Below are 26,586 nucleotides of genomic sequence, written 5' to 3'. Positions count from 1 at the left end.
ACAATGTAAAAGCAATAAAGGAATTTCCGACCCCCAAAAATTTTAGAGAGCTCCATAGCTTTATTGGTTTATTGTCCTATTTTAGAAAGTGTATTAGGGGTTTTGCGACCGTGTCAAAGCCGTTGTAGGAACTATTAAAGGCAAAAGAATTTATATGGACGGACCGTGAGAACGATTGCTTTGAATCATTAAAGCAAAAATTAATATCGTCACCCGTGTTAGCCATATACTCGCATAAATTAGAAACGGAACTACATTGCGATGCTAGTTCACATGGTTTTGGTGCAGTTTTGATGCAAAAACAATTGGAAGACGGAAAATTTCATCCGGTCTTTTTTTTTAGCAAAAGAACAACACCTACGGAAGCGTCTTACCATAGTTTCGAATTAGAAGCGCTAGCGATTATTTATTCATTAGAAAGATTCCGGATTTACCTGCAAGGTATAAAATTTAAAATTGTCACGGATTGTAACAGCTTAAAACAGACATTAGAAAGAAAAGAAGTGAATCCAAGAATTTTGGATGGTCATTGATTTTACGAAATTACGATTATACACTTGAGCACCGTACTTCTGATCAAATGAGACATGCTGACGCGTTAAGTCGTGAATTTAGTATTTCTTTAATTACAGAAAATACATTCGAGCGCAATTTAGAGTTACTACAAAATTTAGACTCAAAAATCGTGGAAATCCGGAAAGGTTTAGAAAAACAAATTGTATGAAATGAATAACGGGTTAGTGTATCGGAAAATGGGCGAAAAAATTTTATTTTATGTACCGACATCAATGGAAGAAAATATAATTAGAACCTGCCACGAAAAAGTCGGACATCAGGGCATAAACAAAACGATTGACTATATATCACACGTATTTATTGGTTTCCGGAAATGAGAAACAAAGTCCAAAATCACATCTTGAACTGTTTTAAATGCATCACATATTCCATTGTCGCAAATCGAGTCGAAGGTAAATTACATTGTATTGATAAAGGTAACGTACCATTTTATACACTTCACATTGACCATTACGGGCCATTAGAAAAATCGGGCAATCGTCATAAATACATTTTTGAGATCGTAGATGGTTTTACCAAATTTGTCAAATTTTACGCGACTGTCTCAACAAATACCGATGAAGTTATCAAACATTTAAATAGTAATTTTTGTATTAAGTGCGCGAAATGAGTGTTTTTTTAATGGCGCCTGAGAATGTTATTTTAGTCGAGACCGCCAGGTCGAGACCTAAAAGACATTCGAAGGCGCCATTAAAACATGAATTTCGCCACGAAATACAAACAACGTTTTTTCTACAGCCTCCAGATGAAGAAAAAAGTAACAGAAATTAGTTGGAACAAAATGGTCTGATAAATCGAGTTGCTTGCATGGTTACGATGATAAATAAAAGTGATAGTTGCGAAAAATTTGTCACAATAGGTATTTTTGTTGAAGAAGTGTGATGGATTTTAGCAGCGAAAACGAAATAGATGCAATTGCAAGCGCGGCAGTGTCGAATCTTTTGCCTGCTAAATCAAGACCGCAGTACGAAAAAACGTATCTTCAGTTTCGGCAGTGGTGTTCTATGAAAAAGATTGATCAAGTAACGGAAAATGTTTTGTTGGCGTATTTGGAAGAAAAGTCTACCACCTTAAAGCCACCAACACTCTGGGCCCTTTATGCGATGTTGAAAGCCACCTTAAACGTTAAAGAGAATATCGATACACGTAAGTTTCCGAAGTTAGTGCCCTACCTGAAAAGCAAAAGCGTAGGTTACAGAAGCAAGAAGTCGCAAATTTTAGACAAAGAAGACATTAGCAAGTTTATTAATGAAGCAGATGACAAGATATATTTACTGATGAAGGTAAACTTATCATATTAGTGTAATACAAATCAAAACAACTCGTTTTATTTATAGACTGTGCTAATTTTGGGTATATCGGGAGCCCTTCGACGTGAAGAATTAGTTAAAATGAAGCTAACTGACATAGAAGATAAACAGTCTGTCTTAATTGTGAAGGTGCCTGATACAAAAACCCACTGCGAACGAATATTTACTGTTTCAAATTTAGAAAATATAGAAATTGTCAGAAAATATAGAGCTTTGCGGCCTCCACGGGCGACTAGTGACCGTTTATTTTTAAAGTATACCAACGGAAAATGTGTGAATCAAAATGTTGGAATTAACAAAATCGGAGAGATACCAAGTTTGATTGCAAAGTGGCTTAACAAAGACGAACCTAAAAAATATACTGGTCACTGCTTCAGAAGAAGCTCTGCCACTCTTTTGGCGAATGCTGGAGGTGATCTAATTTCAATTAAACGTCATGGGGGCTGGAGAAGCAGCACAGTGGCAGAAAGTTACATCGAGGACTCTTTGAATAATAAAATTGAAATTGCCAATAAAATTCAACCTTCTTCCTCCACAGAAGAAAACAAAATCACTCAACCTTCTACATCGGCTTCTTTTAATGGCGAAAATAACTTTCATTTACAAGCGTCTTCACTCAGGCCTCTGGGGATAAACGGGGGCACGTTTTCGTCATGCACATTTAATTTTCATATGTCAAAGTAAATATCTATTATTATTGTTTTGTAATATTGTTCTGTATAATTATAAAACCTTTAAAACTACCTCTCATTATCGATCCGTCTCTTCATTTCGGTTGCTGTTGATGTCTTTTCGTGTTACTAAAATTGTAACAGAAATAAGTTGGAACAAAATGATCTGAAAAATCGAGTTGCCTGCACAGTTAAAAAATATTATTTTTTCACTGTGAAACCGTGAAAAAATAATATTTTTTCACAGTGAAAAAACGTCAAACTTCGCGCATAGGTAACCATGCATAAATGTCACGATTTTTTGACGGCTGTAGAAAAAAATTATTTTGCTTATTATAGTAAACCCAAGCGAATTATTTCAGATAATGACACAGCGTACACGTCAAATAAATTTCGCGTATTTATGCAAGAAAATGGTATACAACACATCTTAACTGCAACGAGAACGCCGCAGGCAAACGGTCAAATTGAGCGGGTTAATAGACCATTAACTGCTATTTTGTCAAAATTTGTCTCAAATCATACGTCCACGTGGGACAAAAACAAGTACGAAATGATGATGATTTGCGTGAGCTAATAAAAGAAATTCAAGAACAAGATCGAAATTTGGAAGAAATGCGTACAAAAGCGGTGGTAGGAATTAATGCGGTCAATAAATATAATCAACAATATTATGACAATAAACATAAAGAACCGTTTAAATATAAAGAAGGCGATTATGTTATGTTAAAAAATGTAGATACGACAGCGGGTGTAAACAAAAAGTTGCTACCAAAATTTAGAGGCCCCTATGTAATTTCAAAAGTTTTAGATCGAGACCGATACGTCGTGAAAGATCCCGAAGGGTTTCAATTAACGCAGTTGCCATATGAAGGCATTGCATCACCAACGAACATGAAATTATGGCGCCTAAATAATGTTGATGATAACAGATTATGTTAATTTATTTTTACAGTTCACTAAAGTAAATTTTATTTAAGTTGAGTGCATTAATTAGGTAGAATTTATTGTATAAATTGTGTATGAATGTTTAAAATAATAGGTGAATCCTAACTTTGTGAAATATGTATGAGATTTGTTCTCATATTATTTGATTGTTTGAGATTTGTTCTCATGTGGGTGGGGATTTGTTCCTAATGAATAGTTTGAGATTTGTTCTCAGTGGTAGAGATTTGTTCTCAAATTGAAGTTGTTTATTTGAAATTTTATTTCACATTTAGTAAATGATTTGTTCTCATATTTAAAAAATTTCGAGATTTGTTCTCACGTGTGACTAATTATTGTATTTTGAAATTTGTTCTCAGTTTGTTAGAATTTGTTCTAGGATTTAATTAGATGTCTATGTTAGGTTACTTTTAGGATTTGTTCCAAAAATATTAAGATTTGTTCTTATGTATTAATTAGTTTAGTAATTATTTAGAGCTTGAGGGCAAGCTGGAAATGTCAGGATGGACGAGCTGTAGTGTATTTGAAAAACTACCTGCTCTGTTTGGGTCCTTGAGAGACCAGACCTTTCCCTCAGGTTTTCCAACCCTCGACAGAAGTGGTACGAACGTCGTCGCATATAGATGTACCTACTCCGGGCAGTGCGATAAGTTTCTCCTCAAATTGTTCACTTTTTATTTATTCATTAAACTATTAAAAGTACCTATGTGTCTTATTGGATAAGCACCCGCCACCACAGTTTATATACCTATGCATTTTATTTCTGCATATAATCCTAGAGGATAAGAAAGGGCCCTCGGCTATCTTTGAACCCAGGCCCGTCATCAAATAATTTGTAATCATACTAATGATAGTAAAATTTCTGTTTAAACAAGTGTAATCCAATTTTCTTTTTCTTATTGAGAACAAAAAGAGGTTGTGCTGGGCAAGCACAACCTGCTAAGAGTAAGCCACTCCGAGAGATGACCAGGGTTGCCAACCATACGGTAATTACCGTACTTATACGGTAATTTTGTTAATTGTACGGTGTACGGTACTGCATAAATACCGTACATTAAAAATACGGTAATTTGAACAAATTAAAATGCCGATAAAACTTAAGTCCCCAATAAAAATTAATACTTTCAAGTTGCACTCTTTTATTTGAACTTCTGTGGTTTTGGTGTTGTGTAGGTAAGTTCACAAATTGTTGATCTCAATGCGCCATCTGTTACATAGCGGTGTTAATAAGAAAGTTAATGATGAAAACTCTACTTTATAGAATAAAAGGGATTGTCCGAAATTTCGCGCGTTTTTTGTAAGGTTACGTAGACTATGGCTTAATTTTCGAGGCTCCATAAAATTGAAGTGATAAAATGTCCAATAATACTAATGACAGTGATAGTGATACTGGTGGCCCTAGTGCCCCCAAAATAAATAAAGGAATTCTTCATAGGCAACAAGTAAGTTAATAAATAAAAAATATTTAATTTTTTAAGTTTAAGTTTAATACGATTTAAATATTTGATTTGTATGTATTTACAAGTTTACACAGATTTACTATTACAGACTTATCGAGTATTTCATTCGTTTGTTTTTTTATTTTAGAAATTTCGTAAAGCCTGGCTGGAAATTCCAGAATTTAAGCCATGGCTTCGTCCAGTTAGCAACGACAATACAAAAGCACAATGCTTATACTGTAGAAACGAATTTATAGCTGAATTGTCCAGCATTAAAAGACACTGTAATTCTGAAAAACATCAAAGGAAAGCATCAGTTAAAACTTCATCAAATACCTCGTTTTTGGAAAATTTTGTGAAATCTTGTGCTTCGAATACAGAAAAAGACAATGTTAAAGAAGCTGAAATTAAAATTTGTGCATTTCTGGCAGAACATAATATTTCGTTCCGAACAATGGATCATCTTTCCCCTCTTTTGTCAAAAATTTTCCCAGACTCAAAGATAGCGCAAGGTCTATCTACTAAAAAAACCAAATCCAAAAACATAACAACAAACGTAATTGCTAAAAGCCACGAAGCAGATTTAATTAAAACGTTAAAAAACACAAAATTTAGTGTCCTGGTAGACGAATCTACGGATATTGCAGTAACAAAAACGGCTTGTATTGTAGTCCGACTTTATTCTGAAGAGCAAGGAAAAGTTCAAACCTTATTGTGGAAGTTAATCCCTACATTCACCGAAGAAACGGACATTAGTACTCAAGGCACTGCGGAACATTTATACAATTTAATTACTGGTACTTTTATTACAAAACAAATTCCTTTGGATAATGTTGTGGGTTTTGGTTCCGATGGATGCAATCTAATGATGGGAGAACACAACTCTGTGTCTTCCAGATTTAAGGAAGCATGTCCTGGAATTGTCATTTTCAAATGCATTTGCCACTCGTTGCATATTTGCAGCAGTCAGGCTTGTAAATGTCTTCCGCGAACTTGCGAAGATTTGGCTCGAAATGTCTACAATTTTTTTAAGGTAAGTACCATTTTTTACTTTGGGAGAATATTTATTAATATATTATACATATTTTAGTCAAGTTCAAAAAGACAATTCGAATACAGGCAATTTCAGCATTTCGTCGAGGTTGAAGTTCACAAACTTTTGCATCCATCCCAAACTCGATGGTTGTCCTTAGGACAAGTAGTTTCAAGACTGCTGGAACAGTGGGCAGCGCTTCAATTATTTTTTAACGAAAAATATTTAGACCAACGACTTTTGGCTTCCGAACAAATTTATCACTGTTTAAATGATGCGTTTGTTAAATTATATTTAGTTTTTTTAAATTTTGTGTTACCTAAAATTAATAGTCTTAACACGCTGTTTCAGTCAGAAAAAGTACTGGTAATTAACTTACACAGTTCCATTAGAGAAAAGTATACGGAACTCCTCTTGTATTATATGGAAAATCGTTACGTGCGAACAACACCTTTAAGCGAAATAAATCCTGAAAATGGTTCTTATTTATTACCAAATTCAAATTTATATCTTGGAGTAGACGTGATGAACGAAATTAAAAAACCGGAAATAAACAATAATGAAGAAGCTTTGAATGATTTTTATGATCGATGTAAAAAATTTTTTCAGGTTTTGTGTAGGGAAATAAAAAAACGATTTAATTTTGATGACGTTATTTTGTCTCAGTTATATATTTTTTCGCCTAAGAATTCTCTTTCTTATGATGTTCGAAAAAAATATCCATCTTTATTTCCCTTACTTGTAACACTAAACAGATTTCATAAGACTGAAGATCGCCAGTCTATTGATGATCAGTGGCGGCTTTTACCCCAATATGTATTTCCCGAAAATACACTTATAAGTGTAAGTGATGAAGTTGATATATTTTGGGGTAAAATTCTAAAATTTTCGGATGACACTGACAATTTTATATTTAAAGATTTAGCCAGATTTGTGTTAAATATATTAAGTTTACCGCATTCTAACGCAGCTTGCGAACGAGTCTTTTCACAAACTAATCTAATCAAGACAAAAAGTCGAAATAGACTCATAACAGAAACATTAAATGGTGTTTTGTTAAGCAAACAGTGCGTTAGCATGTCAGGTAATTGCATCGATTTTAAAGTTAATTCCGACATGCTAAGCCGCATGACAACCACCGAGTTGTATGGCAAAAAATCCGCTTCTCATTCTAGTTTTCAAAGTACTGCCACAGCTTCTGCTTTAGAAAATGCAGATTCTGACGCAGAAGAGGACTTTTTATTTTCGTTAGAGACTGATGAATAATGCAGAAGAGGTCATTTTATGTTCCTTACATACTGATGAATAATTTTTTTTATTTATTTTTTAATTTATTTTTTGTTTATGTTTCTGGAGTTTATTTTTTGTTGTTTTTTTTATTAATATAGAATTCGAATTTAATTTTTTTTTATCAAAATTCCCTGCTTCCTCAGATGTACGGTATTCATAAAGCTTGGTACGGAATTTTGAATTGCGCGTTACGGTAATGCGCAATCAAAAAGTTGGCCACACTGGAGATGACCTAAACAGTTTAACAATTTTCTTTTATTTCAAGACTCAAGAGACACAGATAAATACGAAAGCACTGGTACTATTTTTGATAAAATTTTAATGCCTTCAACATTTTTGTTGATTCCACTGAAAATTTGAAAGATCTTCATATAAAAAATATTATGAGAAATATTATATTATGAGAATCCAAGTCAGCAAGAGTGCGTGGTCAGCGAAACTGCAGAATCACCTGCTTCGAGTTCTGAAATGATTTCACTTTTCAATTCAGACCCGTGCTGAAATTTTCCCTTTGAATATTTTTTGTTAAAAAACTAGGTGACCCTAAAAGGGGCCTAATTAGTAACTAGTCAACAAAAATCGCGATTAAAGTTAAAAGTGACTAAAAATAAAATTTGTTTTTATCGTTATTTTCAATTTGCACAAGAAAATTCATAGTGTGCGGTGATTGAGGCTTTCAAAGGAAAAGGTTTGGCGTAGTTTTAGCTAAGGTACTGGATGTTTAATGAGTACCTTGAGTTTCAGCTTGAAATTCCAGAAGTAGTTAAAGTTAAAAATTACCGGCGACATACTGAAATTATTTGTACTTACCAGGAAAGTGTTATGTTCCTAAAAAGCACTTCATCTTGAATTCTTCAAATAACCAAAAACAAATCCACCAACACAAATAGTCACTTATACAGAAATTAAAAACAATTATTAACAAAAACGCCGGTAAACAAAACTAAAGCCAAATCCTTAACCACAGTCTTTAACTACACACTCGCACAACACCACGACTGACGACAGGACCACGACAGACCGTAGAGCGTCGACACTGTCGACAGTCGTGACGACATGAGACTTGATTGTTGTGAATTCGAATTTGACAGAACGAAAAAAAATAACAAGGCATGCAACCCATACTGCTTTGGGTTTTACCCGAACACTGTGGCAGCATAATTTCACAAATTCTCTGACAATGTAACGTTTTACTTTCTCCCGAATTGCTAAAAAACTGTTTTTAATTTATTTTTTATTAAGAATGTGATAATGTCAACAGAGTTGGGTGTTGTTATTTAATAATTTGATTAACTTCCAATTCAGTTTAATTCCAAATCAAATTAATAAATGTTATGCAACCAAAACTACTTTCGCCAATAACGGAATACCGGCGCAAAGCAATTTCGGTTATTCTTTCACATGTCACATTTGCTCCCAGGTTGGTGAACAGCTGTCTTTTGATTTTGAAAAGTATTTATGTTGGGCGGGTTCCGTGTGTTTGTTTAATAACTAAATGGTATGTGCCATTGTTACATTATCACTGTTTATTTCTCGTTGTTTAATTTATACATTTATATCGTTATAACAGTTGTTTATTTGCACCAGAATTTCTATTTGAATTTGAGACTTTACAAATATTTTTGTAATTTGACGTCGTTTTGATTCTTTAATATGCACTTAAAGCACACAATGTCATCAAGTGCGAGGGAACATTTTACGAAAATTTTTAGGTTGGCAGGAAGCAAATTCGCTACCTTATTCTTGCCAATTTCACAAATTTAAGTAGGCGTTCTTGCAAAATTACCTTCATTATCTTCTATACTCTTGTTTTTTAACTGAATTTCGATAAAACAAAAACAAAAATATTAATACCGGGCGACTATTAATGTTTGTGATCTTTGTAGTCACGCTGGTGACAAATTTGAAAATTTAATTTAATTTGGCAACCTTGTCATCAAATTTATTTGTCAAAATTTTATATTATCGGTTCTTATTCATAAAAACCACTTCTTAACATGAATTATTTATATTTGGCCTGTCTAAGTTGATCTTTAAATGAACGCCGATGTTTCTAAAATTTATAGTGAGAAATTTGTCAGAATTGACAGTGTCTACAAAAATAGGTTAGAAGCTCTGAAAGTTTTTAAAATCTGTTAATTATTTACTTAAATCAAATTTGTGAAGCTGTGAAACTGGCTCAAAATCAGGGTTTCAAGACAAAAGCGTCTGATTCATGCTATATTAGAGTATCATTGACAATAGTTTCTATTTGTGATTGAATAGAGTTAAAATCATCCAACAAAGGCTCTAGTTTCTCTTTTCTGATTTCAATTTCGCGGATTAAAACTGATGAAAGTGCGGTCAAATCCAATTTATTCAAAATTCTTTATGTCTTGTCAAAGCACTTTTGACAAGACTTCCCGCTTTAATTACATTTTGCATTTCTTCCTCCATCGTATTTGAAAAGAAATGCCTGGATTTGATTGTGGGAACTCACTCTTGATGTAGTACTTTTTACCTTACAGTCTCCACTTTAGGACGCCCCTGATCAGAAATTTTTACATTTGATTTTTCAAACTCGATTAGGCGTATAAAGGTTATCAACTTTACAAAATTTTGTAATTTTATCTTTAATGGTTTCTGAAATATTGAGGAAAACTCACTAAAAATAGAACCCCTTTCAGGGGGTGGAGCTCCCTTGCCCAGTATTTACCGATACATGTTATAGGAAACTTTTCTCTTAAAATTGAATGTGCTGCCACCTGTTTGTAATAATAAAAACGGAACACGCTGTATGTATTTGTTGTTTTACGAGAGACCGTTTATTTGAAAAAATTCGTGTATGTATAAATTTAAAAAACTCCCGATAATTCCTGTAATTAAAAGTTAAAACAAAATCACCGAAATTCCAATAACTGCAATAGCCCAAACCATGGCCTCCTTGATGTATGGAGACAACTTCGTTGTTCAGGCCTGGCGCATTGTTAAGTTCGGCTGATTATCCACTGGCGCTGCATTTAGCGGACTGACGTTTATTTGACAAATACCATTTTTGAGGTTAAAGACTAATAAATTTGAAAGATGTGTGCATTCGTGAAATACGTTGAAAATGTGAGGATAACTCTAAAGTTATGCCCTGAATGAACGTTTGGATAGTGTAACTTTTGCAGGAAATCATTTTACGATCATTAGGATTTTTTATTTTCAGCTTCAGAAGATATACAAATTATTTTAAGGTGAATTGATTGTTCATCGTTTATAAGTATTTTAAGCATAACCTACGGCACTAGTACGCAGACACAGATGCAGAGAAAACGATGTTTCAAAGAACCTTCCATTTATTATGCATACTCTATGGTTTTACCAATGGTTAAGGTTGAATGCGTTACAAATCTGTGATTTTTAAGACATGGCTTAAGTTTTCTGAAAGGTATTTGCAACCTTTTAATCAGCAGATATTTGCAATACATTGTTTAGGCAAATGCAACTATTTTGCACACACGTATTTTCAAAACCTGCTATTGTTAATTTAGTTTTAGTAAAATGTGCAAAGAAAGTCGTTTTTTTCAAATGAAATGGTTTAAAAATGCTCGATCCAGCGTTCTTCTGCTGCGTTACTCTCTGCTGTAGTGTCTCTGAACCATCCGTTCCAAAGTCCCTGTCTGGACCTCTGCTCACTCTCAAGCACCGCTCGTGGATCACCAAACTCCCGAAAAAAATCTACTACTTTATAAATTTTTTTGAGTTTTTGTATTTAGAAATTATCAATTACATTGTGGGCTCTTTTTCACCTTCTCTTCTGCTGATTGTACTTGTTAAATTCAATTTTTTTTCGGATTTAACCTTACAAATGCTATTTGTCAGATAAACGTCAGTGCGCTAAATAGGGCGCCATCTACGGTTTCGAAAAAACCGTTGAAGTTTATCGATGCGCCAGGCCTGAACAACGAAGTTGTCTCCATACATCAAGGAGGCCATGGTCCAAACTAATTTCAGGTAATTCCAATAATTTCTAATTTATTCCTGTAATTTTAAATTAATTTTCTTAAACCAATCAGTGGATGTCAAGGAATACTAAAAATACGATAACTAAGCATTTTAGATTCATTTCCGAATCTTCCCGTTAATGGCCCTTCTTCTTATGTTACTTATCTCTTAAATGTTTTGATTCCAGTAAGGATATGTCATTAACGTAATGATAATAAACTTACTTATATCTTTTTTTACAGTTCTACATTCGGGGTTATTAAAAATCAAGCAAGAAACGCTCATTTTAAAATTGGTGTGCTTTCATTATGGGGAAGAGAACATGTTTTCTTTGTCGTGTAGAAACAAAACCTTTGTTCGAATTTCCATCCGATTTCGAAACACGCGCAAAATGGTTTAAAGCTATTGAACACCTCTGTGGTACTTTAATAAATATAATAATTTAATTTTTCACTTACATTTCTGCTCTTTTTAGATACCTCAACAATAACAGATTATTCAAAATTATGTTTCAATCATTTTGAAGAAAGTTGTTTCAGGAGAGGTGAGACGAGAGCTTTTCTAATTAGGAAAGCCGTTCCCACAATTTTTGTAAGTTGCTTTGTTCACAAATAATTTTTTCGAACATTCTAACATTCCAGGATGGACCAAACATGCCTTGGCACCATGACAATATTGACATGATAAAATGTTGCAGAGAAACAGACAAAATTTGTCAGGATTCTGAGAAAGGTATTTATATTGCCACTAATAGATAAGTTAATAACTGGTGTCTTATGCACATTTGTTTATTTTAGATCCAAGTTCCGTGGAACCCGTTTTTTTGAAAACAAGTATGTAACACCAAATTGTTCGACGGATGTATATTTTGACACATGTATCTTTATTTTATAGACGAATTATTGGACCTGCAAGGAGATCAAGATGAAAACGATAGCACACTTTCAAATGATTTTCTAGAAAAGCCTTATTTCAGATCAGTCAAAACTTTTATGCAAGGTACAATACACCTGTCCTCCATTTTTTCCTTTCCTTTCATGCCTTCAAAAAAATTTCTAATGGCAGTAACCTGTAACTTTAAAATTAAGAAATGAACGGCAAACGTCATTGTCGGTTTCTTAATTTCAAAGTTCTAATAAGTCCTCCTGATCCGTAATTATTGAATGCGCGGTGCATTGCAGGTTCTCGGGCAGTTTCCGATGTATGTCGGATTTGTTTCCGTTCTTCGAGTAACGAAGATGCTATCAAATTGTATGAAAAAACATTGAAGCATGATGTCGCTTATATCGAAAATATGTTAAAGTCAGTGCTACCTAATCTAGACCTGAATGTTTATGCCCATAACACGATTTGTGCAAGGTGTTTCGAGTTTTTAGATTACAGTTATCGTTTGAAAAACGACTGGTTATTGACGGAACAAAAATTACAAAAAATACTAAAAACAAAGAGACGAAAATTGAATTGTATGGTAGACGTAGTTATTCTAATGGAAGATGAAGAGCAAAACGTTGCAAATGTTGCTCATGATCACTCTTACGATCTAAAAGTTGAGAATCAAATGCAATCTGAAAAAGACATAATTGAAGAGGACATAATTTCCGAGGATGAAAAATCAACAAAAAAAGAAGGGAAACGATTAAGAAAAAAAGAAGGGAAACATTCATCGTGGGGTTTAGGCCCTTACATGTGTGAAATCTGCGGTTGTACATACACACATCTGAAATCATTTCAACGGCATATCAGGACTCAAAAATGCCAAAATGTTGTAAAAGAAAAATTACCTCCTAAAGAAAAATCAAGGGTTATGTGTGAACAGTGCGGTCATTTATCACGCGATATTCAGTGTCTCAACAAACATTTACAAACACATGGAGAACATGTTTGTGTCTTGTGTAAAAAACACTTCGCGAATAAGCCTTTACTGCTTAGACATATTTCTATAACTCATGTGGGAGTGTTGAATTGGCAGTGTCACTTCTGTGGGAAAAGATTTGCTTCGCGTAAAGTTTTGAATGAACATATGTTATATCATAACCCAAAGATTCCTTGTGAAACATGTGGCAAAAAATTTGCCACACGTGTTGTCATGAAGATACATGCTCGCACACACCTTAAAAAGGTATTCAATTGCCAGCAGTGTGAAAAAATATTCAAGTACAAAATCTCACTGGATAACCATATGAAGACGTTCCATAAAACACAACGAAACGTTGTTTGCGAATTTTGTGGTAAAGAATATACTAAGAAGGTTGAATTAAGGAAACACAAGTTATGGATTCATGGTTACATTGACCAGAAAAGTGGGAAAACAAGTTAATAGTTTTGTGCATATTAATAAAAAAAAATAAAAAACACAAGCAAAGAGAAACTCTTTTACTAAGCCTTTATACACTTACGACCAAATGATAATGTTGTTGATATAGTTCCAGTGCAACTTGTCCTATTTACAAATCAGAATACACAATTATATACAAAATAATACAAATGTTCTTAAAAAAATATCTTATTAGGTACATTTAAGAATTACCTCACTGTCTTTTGTCCGCTTTTTAACATATTGATAATCTTACTAAAAACCCTTCGAGGAGGTGGTGGCAATTCCATTAAATTGCATTTGATTTTAAACTCGTTATATTTTTCTTTCACTTCGTCCACTAGTTTATTTTTATATTTGAACGCAGTAGAGTCCACCGTCGAAGGTGTCTTTATACAGTCGTCTCCTCCGAATTCGCATATTCTGTAGTGATGTAGTATTGCTGCGTCTGACGGAACATTCATCGTTCCGTGTCCTGGAATGAACTCCCAAACGAAATGATTTCCGGCTTCAACAACTAATTCCGGTCGACAAATGTACTTTGACCGTTGTTTGTGTGGATGTAATTTACTGCGTCGTCTTGTCTTTTTCAAAGTCACTAAACCGGCAGCCACTGAATCATTTGAATCGTAAACTGAGTCGTCGTCACCCCATTGGAGGTAGAAAAAAGCGTTTTGAAATGAGTAGGCGCCTGTGGTGCGACTGTTAAACCTGTTGTTGAGATATCTGAAACAATAGTTTTTTAGGAGAATTCCTCCGTGTATGTGTACTTTGTCTAATATTTCAGCTGAACGTCATGGAATCAATTAATCATCTTTTGAAGGCTCGACGTCTACTACGAGATTTAAATTATGTATAAATGTTGGGTCCCAAATGGGTAATTAGGGTTAATTTTCAAACTTGTAATTAATATCACTCCCTAAATATCGATCAACTGCCAAATTTCGTAACTTTATTCTTTTGGGATTTTCTGCCATTGTGCTTCTTAAAAATGAAATATAAAATGCTTGTGAATAACAATTCTAATCGGGATAATAAACGAATCTTTTAATCCAACTTGTCAGAAAATTGGACTTTTGTAATTATTTTCGCTTCGGAAAAACTTTCATCGTTAAAGTTGGTGGTATTTATGAGAAAAGTTTGTGAATGGGAGACGTTTCTTTGTCGATTTGATATCGCCCCAATTTCGTGACTTGTCTGCTTTAAATCCACTTAGAAACTCCCCTAGTCCTTAATAAATAATATCGACAACAACTTATGCTTCATTCCCTATGAGTGAAAGGTCAAATTTCGTTTACCTTTTCATATTTTCATCTAGTTTTTACGTTATGTTTTTTGCCTTTTCATATAAAGATGAAATATGAAATATTTGACATAAAAATGTTTTTGTAATTTGTCATCATTTTGATGCTTTAATATGCATATTAAGGTACTTGGTACCTAAATTCACTTTCTTAGGATTTCTTTTAAATTTTAACAGAAGATTGTTCCGCATCGATGATGCAAAAAAAAGATTGATCATCTAGTTTCGGAGATATTGAATTTTAAAAATTGACTTTTTGGCTCTCTTTTACATTGCGACATATGGAGGATCGAAATATTTTTTGGTACAACTACCAACCCTTCTTAAGAATTAAAAACATTTTTGCCTAATAATGATTCCTTCGTAATGTAATTATTTGACACATTTGACATTTTCAATCGGAATTCCGACAATGTCGTCACAAAAATCACTAAATCGATTAATATAACAATTTTTGTTTAAAACGCCAAGACGGTGGCAAATTACAAAAAATAGTATAAAAAACTCATTTCATAAGGTCTTGGAGCAATCATTCTTTCAAATAACTCGTGGCTAATGCCCCACATTTTTTAAAATAAATTCGTGTTTCAAGACTGGTCTTATGAAACTTTTTTTTTAATATATTATTTTGTAATTTGCCGCCATTTTGATGCTTTAATAGACATATTAACGAACGTAACGTCATCATGTGTGATGTCATTCTTTAACAGAACATTTTACAAAACTTTTTAGGTTGGCAGGAGGTAAATTCGCGACCGTATGTTGTTTTGACAGAATTTGGATAAAACAAAAATTTTAAATCACTTTTAAAATTGAGACAATACCAATCGTCACAAAAATCCCTATATCGATTAAAATAACAATTTTTGTTTAAAAATGCTGAAAATTGTACTCGTAGTATTTCCAGTTTAGTTCAATTTTTTTTAATGTTCCAGCCATTTCAGATATAGTTTGTCAAAATCGACCAATAAAAATTTAACATTCATAAATGCAAGTGAAGGGTATAGGGGAAAAACGACCTCAGTCCGTCTCAACGAAAATCGCAAACAATAAAATTCAAAGTTTTACAACTTGAACCCATGCTGTCTTTCTTCAGTATCTTGTAACACATTTTGCTCTATTGGTCTGTTCTAAAGTTGATATTTACCGCTTAGAGTATTCTCTTCCAAACGAAATAGTGAAGATTGACTAAAGTAATATTTCATGACAATCCAGTTGGGGACAGACAATGATTAGTCTGCAGTAAAATGTAAATTATTCTTTGAGCTTGCTTCGACTTAGGCGCCCTATCTGTTCATGTCAACATCTATTTTTGAAAATGTGACGAAGTAAGCAAAAACATCTTTATCCGAAGAAACCTTTATTTGCATTTTAGTGCAGACTAACCATTTTCTGTCCCCAACTGTATTATTATCATGAAATATTAATTTAGTCATTCTTCACTATTTCGCTTGGAAGAGTATACTCTCAAAAACTACAATATTGCAACTCCACCTCATTTTCTTAAACAAGCAGACTGAGGTCGTTTTTCCTCTGCACCCTTCAAATATGTATGGTGTTTTACTGCTTTCTGATACACTCTGAATACTTCGAAGTTAAATTAATAAGTCACTAGCTTAGTATCTGTCACCTTGTTTACAAAATTTTTTGAATATTACAGTATTTAAAGATCAATAAAATACTCGCTGGGACAGTATATACAAATATTTGATTGTTTACAAAGCCCTTCTTTCTTTCCATGTTTGAATAAAATCTTATTAAATGATTAATATCCATATTTAGGAAAGCACATTAAACAAAGCGTTTCTTTTACTTTATCTCATTCATAAATTGTGAAATTTAGAAATTTTAGTGTACCTACTAATATTGTTTACAAAAAATGATTGTTTCCGTAATTTGGCCTAACCCTGTGTAAGTGGGAATTGAGATGTTTTGTCACCTTGGTATCGCAATTTATTAATGACACCCCCTTGCGGGTCGCAACAACTTAATTAATTTTTTAAGGCGACTTTTCCATGCGTGTATAAGCCGAAAGAAATTAAAAGATTCAATACTCACTCGATAAGCTGGGGTAGCGTTTCATTGTTCCTTGGTATGATATACTCATCTAGATCTATGAGAAGGACGTGCGAATAGAGATTCATCGAGCGATAAAGGCAATCGTTGAGGGCCGCAAAAAGGCCTTCGGTACGAATTTCCTTTTGCGACAACATGTTGAGTTGCCACGGTAACAGGGTGACTAAACCGCGATCAACGTAATCTTGTAGAATACATCCGACTTGAGGACCGATTGTGTGATTGTAAAAAGTGAAATGTTCAACACCCATTATACGATTCAGTTCGATGAATTCCAAAATTTGGAGCGCCTGAAACAAACCTGGAAGATAACACAGGAACAGCGAAATAGGGATCTTTTAGTCTTTTTGTGGGTTGTTACGGGATTTAAAATATGATAAGTACTCGACACTTTTCTGTGATGAATGTAGAACATTATCTTTCAGCAAGATAACGACCCCAAACACACTTCTGCATTGGTCAGTGAGTGGTTCCAAAATAATAATATTCATGTTTTGCAATGGGCTGCCCAATTACCAGACCTCAACCCAATTGAGAACTTATGGGAAGAGGTAGAGCGACGAATCCGGATACAAAGATTTCCCCACAAGCAATCTTTGATAGATAAAATCAAGGAAGTGTGGTCAAATCTGAATGAAAATGTTATTCAAAAATTAATTTCTTCAATGCCCAGACGGTGCCAAAAAATTATACTTAGTAACGGCTATGCCATAAATTATTGAATTTTTCGTTCTATTTATTTAAACTTTAGTGTTGAGTAGTGTTATGTAAATGTTGAATCAAATAAAATTTGAGTTGAAAATATTTTTTGACAATGTTGCCTTACTTTTGTCGCATTAATATCGAGCTTTTTTATATTTCAAGCTAGTAGTATGTCATAATAATTACCCACAGGCTATCCATTTTCAACACGAATAAGAATATCTTTAAACATTTATTATAAAATTAAATTGAAGGTAAATACCAACTCTTAAAATTTAAAATACCAATATTTGTATATTTTTCAATATGTTGCCTTACTTTTGTCCGATAGTGTATAATTGGTTGACTATACTTGCGTTTGATGGTACAGTTAATTACCTTGTTATTCATTTATTCATTACGGAGAACTAAATACTAGGAAGCGAATAAATCGATTTTCTGAAGCCAAAAATTTATTGCGACAAAGTACAAATGGGGGTGCTTCAATCGTTAAACCCCTTTAAAATTGTTCGAAATTAGTTTAGATACAATTAAAAACTGACAACTTATATTTTCCACAACAATCAAAGTAAAAATGGTATTTTATGCAAGAAATACAAAAAAATATATAAAAACTATTAAACATTCCAAATTCAAACAAAAGTAAAAATTTTGGGAATAGCGCACTGTGGGCGGGATTGAAATCGTAGCGCAAATTAATTAAGAAAATGAATTTTTTAATTTTTTTAAAGCCATATTTTCTGAAACTATGGTTAAGTGTATTTTGACATTACGTCAATTTAAACTGTCAGGTCAGGTCAGGTCAGGTCAACTGAAAATATTTTGTTTTGTATTAAAAAATGCAGGAAGAGGCAGGTTTTACAATAAGTAAACTGGGGTTTTAATTTTTTTTTAATTCAGGTGCTTCTAAGTGCCCGTTAAAATGTTGCATTGAATTAGACAAGTACCTGAGTGAAGTATAAATATTTCCCAAAGAAATCTAAAAATCTAAAATTTTACCAATGGTGGACGGAAAAGTCTGCCATAGTGTCACCGAAACGAGATCAACGCAGAGTTGTTATAATATATGTGGGGAAAAACCAACAGAAATGAACGACCTAAGAAATATAAACAAAAAACTAGCTAACCCAGAATTTTATCAATTTAGAATCTCAACCTTGCATTCATGGATCCGATTCTTTGAATGCTGTTTACATGTAGGATACCATATTGAATTAAAAACCTGGCAAGTTTTTGTAAGGAAAGTTGAAAATCCAATTGTTTAGACTTCTCCATAGTCAAAAACCAAATATTTGAATTTTGACGAATTGAACTTTAATTGATGTATCAATTTTTGACTGTTATATATTAGCTGTTTCAAAACTACCATAGGAACGCCAACGTCGCATTTCCTTTCAAAATTAGCTGTTATAAATTATTCATGCAATTCAAAAAATAATAGCTAATGTAATTTATACTTTCAATGGGAGTTTTAATCATTAACAACTATTTTACAATTTTTTCAATTTTATCTAAAAAAATAATTCAGTAAGATGCGACGTTGGCGTTTTTATAATTTTCAAACAGTCACTATCTTAAAACTATTGCTTGTAGACGAAAAACGAAAAGAGATCACAGAACCTTAAAATAATTTTGCTTTTCATTATTTACATTTAACAAAAAGTTAAACGCACTCATCACTTTCATTTTAAATAATATAAAAAAAATGTTTTTTAACTTCATTTTTGGAAAAACAATGTATTACCTTTATCGTGCCTTTTACGTGCCTCAAAACTGGTCTTATGAATCTTGCCTTTTATTGTAATATTTTGCCTGTCAGCCTGTATTCCATTTAGTTAAAATAAAAATATTCTACTATCTTTTTTAACTAGCGTTATTTATTTTTTCAATCAGTTTCCTATTTGTACTGCGAACAATTCGATTGAATGGAATAGTTGATCACCTGTCGAGATTATATTTGATTCCATGTCACTTACCCTGTTGTAATCGAAATGGAGCGGTTTGATGCATACGGCGAATCTATTCGAGGGTTTCATTGAATCGTTGTAGTTGTTGATGACGGTCAGCAGATTAGTAGGGAATGATTTGACTTTGGTGACTACTGAGACAGTCGTAGGAACTGTTTGGTTGGCCAATAAAGGACACAATAGAAAGCACGCGCTGTATTTTAGATTCCAGTTTTCTCGAATTACCTGTAACAAGCAAGGAAAAAATTTAAAGGTAAATATAGAATGGAGAGACAAATCCATTAAGCAAAATTTATGTAAATCAAAAATGCATAGTTTTCCCAAAAAATCCTTCTGAAATTAAAGTCCCAACTTTTGAGAACAGCTGAACTAGAATTATAAAAATTATCGTAAATTTTAATGTTATTGACAAAACAGCAAAGGTAAATTCTTGGTCCACCACGTTATTCTTCTATTACAATTTGTGTTTTGTTATTAAATTTTACAGAAAAAAAATGAACATGTTTGCCACAATTTTGAAAAATTCGCTAAATGCCCATGCGCCATTATCCCCATTTTGTTTAATGAAAAAAATAACTACTAATAAACTACCATAAGCCACACGGTGGCTATCAACATATGGGCTAATAAAAATTTCTGACGAAAATACGCACTTTTTGGAAAAATGATATAAGTAATTTTAACTCGTCTGATCATTACAAATTCACATGCGAAATATTGCAAAGCCATTCCCTAACACCCTGTAAGTTGTTCTGTATTGTAACCTCGTCGAAACTGATTTCTTGTAACTTTCTTGTACGTCGTATCTTATTTAATTTGATAATATATACTTTTTGCAAATAGAACCTTTCTTCTCCCTCAAAACTTATCTTACACTTAACATGGATCATTTCCAATCGATAAAATAATAGTAATTTACGTAACACGGTTGCGCTTTGCTTATCTTGGTCTGCCCTGGCCCTTTGGTCGATTTCTCTGTAGGCCCTCGTTATTTGATTCCTATTTGCTACCTTTTAATTTGCTTCGATTTTTGCGGAATCTGATTCTGATGTATAATGTGAGTTGTTTTTTTTTTATTGGACAATATTGAATCTACAATGTGTTCAAAAATGGTTATTTATCAAGTTAACAATGGAATTCAAATTCAATGTGCCGATTCGTTCAAATAACTACTGCAGTTTTTTTCATTTTCGTTTTTTGGCTAAGTTGTTTCAAATGTAGGGTTTGTCTTGATTTGTGTATTATATTTCCGTGATTTTTGTTGTATATTATTTCATTTTTGGGTTCGAAGTCTTTTTGCATTATTTTGACGGATCTGTCAGCTTGACGGCATTCACTATTTAATTTAAGCGGCATATTATGTTCAAATTTGATAGGTGACTTGATGAATAACCGTTTTTGAAGACATTGTATTTTTTTAAATTTAAAATATTTTAGGAATCGCAACCTTAGATAAATTGAAATGAATTGAATCAAGTGGATTGTCCAAGCCTGACAAATTAAATTATCTGACAGTGAGATTTACATCGTCTGCTATGATTTTTGACAAAAAACTGCGGTTTTTATTTCATAACTTGAAAACGGTACAAGCGCAGATGTCCATATTTGACCAGTTAAAAGCCCTCCCAAGGAACAACAGGATGATTATTCACTCGACCGTGATTCAATAGGGTTCTTAAAGGCATTGGCAACTTAAAAAACAACTTTGTCTTAAATGATAGTACTGAAAACGCTTATTGTTATTACAGTAGTGAAAACCGTTTCTCTGTATCTACTCTCTAACTCAAGTTATTTCGATTTAAAGTTGAAAGTATGACGTCCTAATCGCCTATCGAGCATTTGATTCAATATTAAGATCAAATGGTTTTTGACTTTTAAGTGACAGTGATAGGGTTTATCACAACTTGGCAAAATTTTTCGGATATTTTCGCAAAGTTCAAGACAAAATTTAGAACACGGAAAAGTTTAGAAAGTAGTTAATTTTTGAGTTTGTGGAAAATGTGTGAAAAATGTTCAAATATCTGTCAGGTTTTTTGTGATTGAGAGGGTTAAGGGTACAGAAGGAACGATATTTCCGTTAAAACATAAAACAGGTAAAATAAGTTAGTTGCCAATGCCTTTAATCTGAACACAGCGGAGGGGCACCTACTGGCCAAATTTTATCTAAAAATAGTAACTCTGTGAAGAGTTATCGCGTTTCAGAGAAGAACCGGACAGTACGATAGACGGACATCAAAGATTTCACTTTTTTTCGACGTAGAATCGATTGGTATTAGTTTCACCGGGATCCAAGTTATTGATTAATAAAGAATTATAAATAAATGATATGTGACAACATTGTCTAACAATCGTAATCGCAATAGAATTTGATAACAATAAAAATAAATGATTTTTGAAACGGTTTCCTAGGAAATAATTCTCAATGTTGGCACATCAACACATTCTGTTTTTTTGATCAAATTTACTTTTTTTTTAAAAACACTAAAAAATAGTTTCTAGCTACAGATCTGTAAAATTATAACTTTAGGAGTTTTTTTAAGATTTTTCGCGTGTCTGCGCTTGCTTCTAAGAAACGTACTACAGAGTTGATGCGCCTGTTTTTGAGCACCCCCCAAAAATTTGTTTGAAAAAAACAAAATTCACAAGTTCGCAAAATGAAGTTTTAGTGAACGAATCGGATTATGGACGAGATCGATTTCTTAATGAGATGAGTCCGCTAAAACTTCAGGGTGTATCAGAAATACGTGTCTTAATTTTAACAGGTAACAGAGTTAAATACAACATTTTATTCTTCGAATTAAACTCAACAATGCTTAAAATTGCTTTAAATTTGTTAATAATAATCTAACGTTTCGTACTGAGAAATGTCAAACAGTAGTCAAAACTGTCTTACACAGGAGAAAAACCGGAAATTTTGACAGTGTCGAAGAATAAAAAAAAATAAAAATGACTTATTCAAAAATTAATAACATAATAATGATAACCATCGTATGATATTGCTATAGTGTCAAAACGTAGCATTTACAAAAATACAACCCACCTGCCGGATCTCCTGGGTAGTAATGAAATAACTTAATAATAAAAAAATGACAAGAATTTTTTTTCGTAAGGTATAACTCTTCAAAATTTGATTTTTTAGATTGAGTTTCTGGCACCCACATTTATTGAATTTAGTTACTTGAAAAAAGTATCACTTCTAGACAACATATTTTGGCAAATCATCTGTACAAATTTCCGGATTTTTGCAGAAAACAAAGCTTATTTATGCAAATAACCCCAAGAAATGATTGTCAGCTCACATTTTTTTACAGTCGATTACCCTGTTTTTCACAGAAATAAAAAAAATATGTTGGAAATTATATTTGTTTGTTATTGAAAAAGAAAAAGAAAATAATCCACCGTCGGACAGTTGTAATATACTCAGTGTCATAAAAAAAGAGTTTAAGTGACAAAAACTCCTTTACCACTTGATTAAAAACGTCCAAAATTTAATCATTTAATACCTGCTAAGTAGCCTAATATTTGTGCCAGGTTTTACCAAAACATTTCTATTCCTTCTTGGTGTTGCAATTTTTATGACATTGAGTATATAAGGGATATAAATTGCTGGAAAAAATAAATTAATTAACTCACTTTAATTTTTGCTTGGACGCTGCGTGAGATAAACGAAGTAGCATTATTTTCGCTTGTTTTATACCACATCCGGCACCACACTCTTTCCGGTCCTCTAGTTTTCGTTGCGCCTATTATCCTCACGGATCTTTGTCCTCTGCGATTGTCAAAGAAGGCCGAAAAGACGAAAAATTTGTATCTGAAATTAAATTAAGAATAAATTTAATAATATTATACAAAGTGAGTCTGTGAAAAGTATAGGTATTTTTACTGTATATCAAAAACTAATAACCACACAGAAGTAAGCGTTTGCTACTAAATACTTTATATTTTTCTCTACGTTCAATTTTTTCAGAATTTCTCTACAATTCCTTATAATTTATTGCAATTAGTTAATATTAAGTCGCTGAAGAAAAAAAAAATATTTGCTAAAGCCCGGTTTCACCAATTTTTGTTAAATTTAATGAACAGTTGAAAACAATAGTTACTATGATTATAACAATCGTTTCTGTGGATATATTTCACTACTAAATTTTACTTTCATTGGTGAAACCGGTTATAAATCATTCAAAAACAATCAATGGTTAAATTTTGTTTTGTGCAAAAATAAATGAATACGTGCGGTAAAATAAGAAGACAATTTTAGGCATTCAGAAAGCTCTCATTTATCTCTTTAGTTAGTATAGTCGATTTTTTTTTATAATCAATTGTCTAAGAGCCGTCAGTTTGGCATTATCATAAATAGTAATTTTTTTGAATTAAGGTTGATATAATTTTTTACCTGGCAAATTCAATTTCCAAACTTTTCAAGTTGTCTCTAATTTAAAACATGTACAACAACACATTTAATTATTTTAGATCACCTTTAGACTAACGAATTAACGATTAACACTAACGTCCAATTTTCAAAAATGTCAAATCTGGTGTTCAAAATGTCAAATACAGAATACAGTCAGTTCCAAAAGTGGTTGGACATGGACTTATAGGATGATATAGTCTGGTCTTTATCAGAATTTTGACTCTGACAGTTGATTACATAAAAAAATGATTTATATATGAAAAATTTGGTTTTACTGGTTGCCTGAGTAGATAAAAATTGGCACTTTTCAAAAATTTCATAGAAATAAAATAATTAAATGTTGCAAATTCAAATTCCGGAACCACCTGAGATCCTACACTCTGTTAAAAGCAGTCCATGAGTCCCTAGTGCACGTATAATGTAAAAATAACTTTCTCGGACTTTTGGAGAAATGTAGTACTTTTTGAGATTTTACCTAGCGCCGTTAACGTTTTGCCAGGAGCCGTTCGTTGGGGTTATGTGTGCTGGATACGGTGGCAGCTTGGTTTCAGTAAGCACTTTGGAAGACTGAGGGCCAGGTTCGTCGTCAACTACTGGAATTACCGCCGGACGACCTAGAAGAAGTGCTCCGACGGTGTCGTCCATGTTGGGCATGGGCCCCATGTGGATTGATATGTAATCATCGCTCTGGAATCATTGCGCTAAATCAACAACACAAAAGATACTAACAACTTGTTGAAGTTACTCTTCTGTGAGATTATGAAATATTCAGTTTGGTTTAGCTTTTGTTCAGACAAATTGGAGTATTTATTCTGTTAAGCAAGTCCTTCTCGAAGCATATTTATTTATTAATTAGTGTTTCAAGTTTCTGTTGTTTGAAGGCGAAATTAAATATTAAGAGTTTTTTACTATGCTAAATAGGTGGACCTACATAATAAAAAAAAATAATAATTTTAATGAAAAGCAAATACATCCAAATACCAAAAAACTGTATACAGGCTAATTTAAAAATACCGGACAATCCCTCGGGTGCTGATAAAGTACACCAAACGGAATTAAAATTTTAGATAAAAAAATTGTTTAAGACTTTTTTACGGGATATATCTCTAGCTCTCTAGTTTAAAGAAATCTCCAGATCATGTTTTTTTAACTTAGTTAGCGGAAACGACAGTTCTTGGAATATTAAACAAATACCTGTTGAAAAAAAAAACAACAATTAAGGTCTTATGATGTACAAAACAATTACCAAAGTTGCAAATTCGATGATAAATCAAATTCGACATCATAGGAAACAAAAGAGCAAAAGTCGATACCGTTGCTAAGGAAAACAAATTAAAAATTATGTCAAAAGTAAGTTACTTAAAAAATTCTGATTTGATTTTTGTGCTTAACTGAACGTTTTTTAGTACCATATTAGAGTATGTCCGTCACTTTTGAATCACCCTGTAGTATATCCAAGAACATCGATCATAAGATGTAAATACCTTTAAATGTGTATAAACAATTACAGGGTGATTTTTTAGAGTCTACATTTGAAGCTTTTGAACCTCTAATGAAACTAGAGCTTTAAAATTTTCTATACGATCTAAATTGACCATTCCAAGTTCAACTAAATTATTTTCAAGATGGCTGAGCTTCCGTAACTACGAAGAATTGGCGCCAACTTTGAAATTTTAAATAGTAACCAAACATTTTTATTGCATTCATGAATTCGCCTTTAGGAACTGAGTAAAATGAAATTGTTAGTACTTATCTGTCATAGTTTTTAAACATATGTCAATTTTTTTGTTAAAATTTTTGTTTGTCAAGGATTTATTTAAAATATCACACCCCTTGAATCGTTTGCGATAAGTGAATAACTTTTTTGCATTCGATAATCGAAGTTTCGAAGAGCCTTCTAGAATTTTCAAAACTGTCAACTGTCAAAATTTATGGCCTAGTACGATCTTTTTAAAATCGACCCTATTTTCTTAACGGCATTAAAAGAACATTAATATTTATGGTGATTTTTATCAACACGTCTTATAAACTGGGTGACAAAACGAAATATCTACAACACTGTTCTATTTTGAATTTACAACCCGGCAACACTGTTTGGTGAAAAAGTGTCATAAATAAACTTGTGATGTTTAATAATTGTCATCATCAATAAAGTGCTGGCTTAATTCTTGTTTATAATGATTAAATATTCAGAATAGGACCATGCTTAAAACTAAATTTAAATAAAATATATAAACAGTGTTGCCGGATTGCAAATTTGAAGTAGAACAGCGTTGTGGATATTTGGTTTTGTCACCCACTTCACCTATCTCTCTAAGTTTTTGAAAAAAAATCACAAAAAACGGATTTTACTTTGTAATTTTTATAGTTAATCAAGTAGACCTTGTAAAATGGTCAACAATTGTCAAACTTCAACATTTTATTTAGTTTTTAGATAGTTCATTATCGAATAAGCAATAAAACAATAATATTGAATTATGGTTTATGCTAACTTAGTGAATTATGTAAAGTAACTTGGTTTGCCATCGAATTATGAAATTCTTGAGTGAAAATGGTTGACAAATCTTTTAATCATTGGCA

At 32.7% G+C, this 26,586-nt stretch overlaps 3 protein-coding genes and 1 long non-coding RNA gene across 8 annotated transcripts in view; 2 read left to right on the top strand and 2 right to left on the bottom strand.

The window, feature by feature from the left end:
- Nucleotides 1-964: 964 nt before the first annotated feature.
- LOC135266568 (uncharacterized) lies at nt 965-2,629 on the top strand. Of its 4 annotated transcripts, none has more exons than XR_010334688.1 (3): nt 965-1,722; nt 1,775-1,859; nt 1,914-2,629. XR_010334688.1 is itself a non-coding variant. In XM_064357608.1 (3 exons), the coding sequence occupies exons 1-3, from the start codon at nt 1,458-1,460 to the stop codon at nt 2,568-2,570; spliced, it is 1,014 nt and encodes a 337-aa protein (XP_064213678.1). In that variant the 3' UTR covers nt 2,571-2,629. The 4 variants fall into 4 exon arrangements, 2 of the variants coding, with proteins under 2 accessions (XP_064213678.1, XP_064213677.1); XR_010334687.1 differs by having other exon boundaries at nt 969-1,859; nt 1,914-2,015; nt 2,068-2,629; XM_064357608.1 differs by having other exon boundaries at nt 1,458-1,722; nt 1,768-1,859.
- Nucleotides 2,630-6,025: 3,396 nt separating this feature from the next.
- Nucleotides 6,026-8,338, bottom strand: LOC107398994 (uncharacterized). The gene is made up of 3 exons (XR_010334507.1): nt 8,075-8,338; nt 6,354-6,443; nt 6,026-6,293 (listed from the first exon to the last, which is right to left on the bottom strand). It is a non-coding gene; the product is annotated as an uncharacterized LOC107398994 (long non-coding RNA).
- A 312-nt stretch (nt 8,339-8,650) lies between these two features.
- On the top strand, nt 8,651-13,598 carry LOC103314580 (zinc finger protein 732). Of its 2 annotated transcripts, none has more exons than XM_008200982.2 (7): nt 8,651-8,762; nt 11,476-11,653; nt 11,709-11,824; nt 11,875-11,965; nt 12,031-12,066; nt 12,128-12,232; nt 12,415-13,598. In XM_008200982.2, exons 2-7 carry the CDS (start codon nt 11,542-11,544, stop codon nt 13,548-13,550), a joined length of 1,596 nt encoding a protein of 531 aa, XP_008199204.2. In that variant the 5' UTR covers nt 8,651-8,762; nt 11,476-11,541; the 3' UTR covers nt 13,551-13,598. The 2 variants fall into 2 exon arrangements, with proteins under 2 accessions (XP_008199204.2, XP_064213407.1); XM_064357337.1 differs by lacking the exon at nt 8,651-8,762 and adding an exon at nt 11,352-11,419.
- LOC656883 (uncharacterized protein) overlaps nt 13,592-26,586 on the bottom strand; it is a 25,353-nt gene continuing 12,358 nt past the window's right edge. The window contains exons 2-6 of the mRNA XM_008200983.3: nt 24,482-24,693; nt 23,229-23,406; nt 19,605-19,820; nt 16,909-17,216; nt 13,592-14,273 (exon numbers count right to left, since the gene is read on the bottom strand). Coding sequence (XP_008199205.1) covers nt 13,757-14,273; nt 16,909-17,216; nt 19,605-19,820; nt 23,229-23,406; nt 24,482-24,693 — 1,431 coding nt within the window. The 3' untranslated portion in view covers nt 13,592-13,756. The remainder of the gene's footprint in view (nt 14,274-16,908; nt 17,217-19,604; nt 19,821-23,228; nt 23,407-24,481; nt 24,694-26,586) is intronic.

This window comes from Tribolium castaneum, chromosome 6 (assembly GCF_031307605.1).
Source record: "Tribolium castaneum strain GA2 chromosome 6, icTriCast1.1, whole genome shotgun sequence".
Lineage (NCBI taxonomy): Eukaryota > Metazoa > Arthropoda > Insecta > Coleoptera > Tenebrionidae > Tribolium > Tribolium castaneum.
Note: the sequence above shows the minus strand (reverse complement) of the source record. Positions and strands in the feature narration are given on the sequence as shown.